At 41.7% G+C, this 6654-nt stretch overlaps 1 protein-coding gene across 3 annotated transcripts in view; it reads right to left on the reverse strand.

Moving 5' to 3' along the window:
- col4a5 (collagen, type IV, alpha 5 (Alport syndrome)) overlaps positions 1-6654 on the reverse strand; it is an 86013-nt gene that overhangs the window by 27781 nt on the left and 51578 nt on the right. For all 3 annotated transcript variants that reach the window (XM_039610139.1, XM_039610138.1, XM_039610137.1), the window contains exons 18-26: positions 6607-6648; positions 4216-4309; positions 3536-3820; positions 3295-3384; positions 3047-3117; positions 2504-2695; positions 2246-2414; positions 275-367; positions 63-167 (exon numbers count right to left, since the gene is read on the reverse strand). In XM_039610139.1, the coding sequence (XP_039466073.1) occupies positions 63-167; positions 275-367; positions 2246-2414; positions 2504-2695; positions 3047-3117; positions 3295-3384; positions 3536-3820; positions 4216-4309; positions 6607-6648 (1141 nt within the window). The remainder of the gene's footprint in view (positions 1-62; positions 168-274; positions 368-2245; positions 2415-2503; positions 2696-3046; positions 3118-3294; positions 3385-3535; positions 3821-4215; positions 4310-6606; positions 6649-6654) is intronic.

Here is a 6654-nt window from a genome sequence, read left to right on the forward strand (position 1 = left end):
AAAAAACAGAGGTAGAAAGAGCAAAGAAAGACAGATAGAGAACTGTTTATTGCTATCTTTGCCTTTTGGTCCTGGAGGTCCTGGCAGTCCAATGCCTGGGATTCCGGGTTCACCCTTCGCTCCCGGTAAACCAGGAAAACCAGGCTGTCCAGGCTGACCTGGTACACCTGACAAAGGGAAAAGACCAAATTAGGCAATCGGGCAGCATGTATGTTACTTTAGATACCGTAAATGGAAAGTATGTTATTTTACGACAAAATAGTGACTCGTGTACCTGGTGAACCAGGCTGCCCAGGCTCGCCATCCCGACCTCTTTCTCCTTTGGCCCCTTTCTCTGTCGTTGTCTGACCAGGTTCACCCTTAGTTCCTTCATGATGACAAAATGCAAAGATAAAAGGTTGGATGCTTTCAGTGAGCAGACAGCAGGAAAATTGGACATCAAATGGATGTCAAATAGCCTGTGGGAAAAATCAGTGTCCATTCTATTTTGCAATGCTTTCCTTATGTTAACTTACGTAAAATCATTTTCAAAGTTCAGTATCAACACCTCTGTAGGAGATTTTGTGCAAGATGTGGAAAAAAAAAGTTTTGATGCAATGAACTTGTCAGTACACTCCAACTCAGGCTATAGCTTGACAATATACTGGGTTTTAAAAATGATAGATAGAACCTCAGAGATAAAGAATGTGAAAATATAAATTAGATCAACACATAATATGCTTTGCTGTGTTGTGAGACACAGCACTGGTCTAAGAAGGTAAGGTACAGTGGGGGAGATAAGTATTTGATCCTCGTAGAAGTCAAACAGAATTCTGGCTCCTATGGTTGGGTGTGTGCCCATGTGCACACAGATTACGGTCAATAATAACATCTGATCTGAGCTTATTATGTGTATAAAGCGCACCTGTCTACAGAATCGAAATTTTCTATTCTGACCTTTCCATCACCATGGGCAAGACGAAACGACCATCAAAGGACGAATGGGCTAAAGTTTAAGTGTTATATTAATTGTTGGTGATTATGTGGAAATGGAGGAAATCAATCTCAGTCTGGAGCTCAACACAAGGGGTAAGGATTATTGTAAGAAAGGTGATTGATTACAGGACAGGAGGAGCTTGTTAATGATCTGAAGGCAGTTGGGACCACCATCACCAAAAACACCACGGGTAACACACTATGCTGTAATGGGTTGAAATTCTTGAGCAGGGAGACCCACAAGGTCTTAGATGTACAGGCCTGTCTTAGGTTTGCCAGTGAACATCTAAATGAGTCAGAGAAGGCTTGGAAGAAAGTGCTGTGGTCAGATGAACCCAAAATCAAAATATTTGGCATCAACTTGAGCCACCATGTCTGACAGTGCTAGAGCTGTTTTTCTGCTAAGGGCACAGAACGACTTCGCTGCACTGAGAGACCAATGGACTGGGCCATGAACTTGTACGAGAAAGTCTTTCCCTCTGTCACTAAACTAAAGATGCGTCTTCCAGCGTGAGAGTGACCCAAAAAGTACTCACAAGGCAACAAAGTGGTGGCTAAAGAAGAAGCACATTAAGGTCACTAAGTGACCTAGCTAGTCTCTAAAACTCAGTCCTATAGAAAGTCTGTGAAGGTTCTCAGTCATCCAGGTCATCGTAGTCTAAGGAGCTTGGAAAGAAAAGCGTCCAGATGCTTTTCTTTCCAAGCTCCTTCAACTCTGTGAAAGGAGCCGACAGTTCACATTACCAAGTGGCAGCCAAGAGAGCTAAAGGATTTGTAATGCGTTTCTGTAAAGAGGGTGGACCTGAGATGTGTGCAAACCCGGTGACCAACGCCAAGAAACATTTTGCAAGTGTTCTCGCCAACAAAGATTTGTCCAGCAAGTACTACATCATGTAGTTACAAACAACCTCGCATAGATGGATCTGCGCTGGGAGTAGATGTACTTTTGGAGTAAAATGTACATTTGAAGTTTTCTTTGGTGAATTATCAGAAGGGGGGGGGGGGCTGTTTCTGCTACTACACACGTAGACATTAAAATGAAAAACCTGGAAATGTCCCAAAAATGTACCAAGAACACAATTTAGACTCAAAATCTATTTACATGAACTTTGAGGGCCTATAATAATCGCTCCCTGGATATGCTACAGTACAACACATCAGGTGATTTTGTTTATTTTATTATGAATGACTAACTTGTATTTCATCACAATGGCTCTCATTGAATATCTATCTATATATATAAGGATAAATGTAAAATGATTCTTTTTACCTGGTGCACCAGCAGATCCCGGTCTTCCTGAGACACCCTGGATACCTTTCTCTCCACGAGGTCCTGGATTTCCAAAGCCAGGAAGACCAGGGGGACCCCTGTCTCCTGGATTACCGGGGAAACCTGGCTCACCGGGGAGGCCTCGTTCTCCTTTCACCAACAACGAGCCCTGTCACGGTTGCAAATACATTAGTTGGGGTTAGAGGGGTTTAGGTTAATTCAGATAAATAATAAGCAGACTGAGTGGAAGTCACTCACAGGAGCTCCTTTAGGCCCAGGAGGCCCAGGGGCTCCGTCACGACCAGGCGTCCCTTCCAGACCGGGCAGACCAGGTGGTCCAGGGAAGCCAGTGTCACCCTTCTCTCCCCTCAAACCATTAACTCTGATGGGATCACCTGGATCTCCCTTCTCTCCATTGAGGCCGGGAGGACCTTGAGGACCAGGAGGACCCTGAAAAGGAAAGAAGCAAGATGTCTTGATGAATGCTCAATCATCCAGGTAAGGAAATCCCCAAAATTGATTCTGTTCACCCTGACGTAGCCTTTTCAGTGGGAAAAACTTAAAACGCTACGTCCAGATGAACAGAATCAATTTTTTGGGAAAGAAGCAAGAGCCAGGGACAGGGAAGTCAAACAGAGATATTAAATTAAATTAAATTAAATCAAAGAATACCAAAGAAATAATGGAATTCATTAAGAAATCTTATTTTTCTGATGAAAGAAATCGTAAGCAACACATTAATTATATCAGTTCCACAATGATAATTAACACTTTTGGAAAGAAAAAGTAAGATATACTCACGCTGGGGCCAATAGAGCCAGGTGTTCCTGGAAAACCTCTGTCTCCCTTGAAACCTTGGGTGCCAGGAGGTCCTGATGAAGAAAAAGAGAAGGACCATAAATACGTCTGTCCTGAGGTGTACTAAACTTCAGTGTCTTTATTGTCACATTTAATGTCACTACTGAAGGACCACTAAGCAATTTTAATCTGCTACTGTGGATTCAGGAAAGCTTGTTAATATCATTTGACGGAAACAAAAGGGGTCTTACCAGGAAATCCAGGCGGTCCTGGAGGTCCTTGAGGTCCAGGGATGGGATTGACGCTTCCTACGCAGTTCACACAGGTTTCACCTTTCTCACCTAAAAACACAATCAGATCATTAATGTCACTTTTATCTGCAAAAGGCTGCAGGGGGAGACCATCTTATGCACTTTTTTGGGGAGATTTGGTGATATTTCAGCAATCTGACAGTAGTTATTTATTTTGATTCTATCTTAGACATTTTCCCACCTTTCTGTCCTATCTCTCCAGGGAAACCTCTTTCTCCTTGTGCACCAGGAACCCCAGGAAGTCCTGGTATGCAGGTTTGACCTGAGGAAGTGCCTGGAAGTCCACTGGGCCCTGGCGGACCAGGGGGTCCAGGAGACCCTGCACGACCTGGGGGGCCTGGCAGAAAGATTCCTGGAGGGCCTGTCTCTCCCTTCTGACCTCTCTCTCCTGGGAAACCTTGAGGTCCAGGAAAACCCCCACTACCGGTTCCTGGGAGTCCCGGTTCTCCTGGAGGTCCTGTGAAACCTGGAGAAAGGAGGTTGACATTTCAGTGTTATTTGTTTTTTTGATTTTCCAAAAGATAATCAAAAAATAAATCTCAAAAAATGGTCTTGTCCAGCCAAAAGCCAAAAGCAAAGAAGAGCCATTAACTAATTTACATAATTAATAATTCTATCCCTTTATTTCCTTTTCAATAACCCTAAATTAATAAAATTATTCAAACCTTTACCCTAAATGTATTATTGTATTTTTAATCTGTTATTCTAGACCTACACCAGTGCATTTAGGTTGCACCATCTCATCTATAATGTCTGTTTTTGAACTTAAATTTGGTACCCGGTATAAACTAGCTTTAAAACTAATTTGAATGCAAATAATAATAACTATGCTTGTTATGTGCCTGTGTGTTTTCAGCTCACCTTGTACTCCTCTGTCTCCTTTGAGTCCAGGTGTTCCAGGTAAGCCAGGCTCACCTTTAGGCCCCACCTGATTCCCTATTGGCCCGCCAATCACCTGATGGGATGTTAAAAAGATTTAACTAAATTCACAAGACTCACACTGACTAAACTATACAAAACTTTGCAAATATCCTCAAATGTTTTTTTGTAATATAATTTTTAAAATAAAATATTTTAAAAAAATACAACAGAATAAATATAAAGTACAACAACAGACTATTTGACCTAAATCAAAGACTATGATAAATATTACCTCCTTATGGAAATTTTCCTCTTTTTTTCCTCTTTTTAAAACACTTCCTTATTTTAAGCTGTGTTTTTAAAAATGTCAAAAAGTCTCAAAATTACAGAGTCTCAAAATTACAAAGTCCACTAGCAGGACTAGTGGACTTTGTATACTGAATAGTCATCCTTAATGGTTCATTTTCCATTGGGAGTGGATGATTCGTATTACACACACACACACACACACACACAGTTTAAATGTTTTCGGTATTGAACAGTAGAAATGAGCTTTTCTTTTTGCCGGTAATTAAAAAAAAAAAAAAAAAAACAGTGGCTGAAAGCACTGTAAACAACAGTAGACTGGTGCATAACAAGCAAGCAAATAATGCAGAAAATAGAGATTTGAGATGGGAAACTATTCTTGAAGTACACAAGTAAGCACAAGCACAAGCAAGAGGGAATTCATGACGATGTTTATCAAATGTGAAGCTTATTTTTGATCTTCTTTTGCTGCTAGCTCAGTTAATTTTGGTTGGAGAGTGACAAATGGTAAATGGCCTGTATTTATATAGCGCTTTTCTAGTCCCTAAGGACCCCAAAAGCACTTTACATATCCAGTCATTCACCCATTCACACACACATTCACACACTGGTGATGGCAAGCTACGTTGTAGCCACAGCCACCCTGGGGCGCACTGACAGAGGCGAGGCTGCCGAACACTGGTGCCACCGGGCCCTCTGACCACCACCAGTAGGCAACGGGTGAAGTGTCTTGCCCAAGGACACAACGACCGAGACTGTCCGAGCCGGGGCTCGAACCAGCAACCTTCCAATTACAAGGCGAACTCCCAACTCTTGAGCCCACGATCGCCCCGTGGATGACAAAACCTGCAGCATCAGAATCTGTGAGATGTCGGCTTTCAGCCCCGACGGCATGTCATTGGGTGAGAAACATCTCACTGATTCTGATGCGTCGGGTCTGCACTTTGTCTTTATGTCTTTGTGGAATCCGTTTACCTGCTCTCATTTACTGTTTTAGCTGTTTGGTGGTTGTTGAAATGAAAGCTTTAACCTGAGATTCTGAAGTTTCGGGCAAAATACATTTATATTTAAAAATCAATTCAGGATTTAATGAATCGGTATTGCGTTATTCAACCTAAAATCGAAATATTAAGCTGTCTGCACGTAATTCACTGTGAGTTTTTTTTTCTCCCACACGCTGCGAATGCATCACTAACCCCGGAGATTCAGCCTCGCTGTCGTTTGGATTTCACAAGGAGGATCTCGAACAAAATGCAGTAATCTGCAAAACATGTTGTAAAACCATTGCCCAATAGGTGGCAGTACTTATTTATTTATTCCACCAGCTGAAAAGTCATCCACTGCAAAATTAAGACCATCTTAAACTCCACATGCAAACGTCTCCTAACACACCAAGCAGCATATTTTCGGTCTTCTTTTGCGGCTGGTTCAGTGAATTTTGGTCGTAGTTTGGTTACATGAAGCTGAGTGACCTCATGGATTCTTGTTTGTGTTTAGGCACGTTTTGTGAAACTATGTAACTGCTCTTTTAATTGTTTTGTCATTTTCATTTTGTTTAGTGGTTGTAGAGATGGTTTATATGAACTTCAGGTGAAATTCAGAGGTCTCATCCCTTTTGCCCCCAATACTGGGAGCGTTGGGGCTCAAGACATATCATGTATACCGATATAGCCAAAAAATATTCTGATATTAGATTTTTCCTCATATCGTTCATCCCTATTTTCTATTCCACTCCTGTGTCCTGTGATCATGCGTTTGGGTCCTTGTCTTGCCTGCCACGCAGCAGACTCTGACAGCTATGCTTTTACTGCACTGACAGTGTGCTTGGGCTCACTAACAATGAATCAGTGGATCAAAGTCTGGTGGCACTTTTCAAAATGAACTACAAATAAGTGAATAAGCCTCCAATGTCCAAGGAAAAATGGTTAATTTCTTTATATTTTTGAAGCAAACTACAAAGAAATGAAGGATGGTTTGGGATATTTGCACAGCATTGTATTTATGTAAGTAGACAATGAAATGGTGCTAAGAGTTCAAGTGTAAGACAAATATTCCACAAATAATGAAATATAAATTCTCATTCACCTCCCCTGGTGGACCCGGGAATCCACGATCACCTTTTTGTCCCTGAAA

Source organism: Oreochromis aureus, linkage group 3 (assembly GCF_013358895.1).
Source record: "Oreochromis aureus strain Israel breed Guangdong linkage group 3, ZZ_aureus, whole genome shotgun sequence".
NCBI classification, from domain to species: Eukaryota; Metazoa; Chordata; class Actinopteri; order Cichliformes; family Cichlidae; genus Oreochromis; species Oreochromis aureus.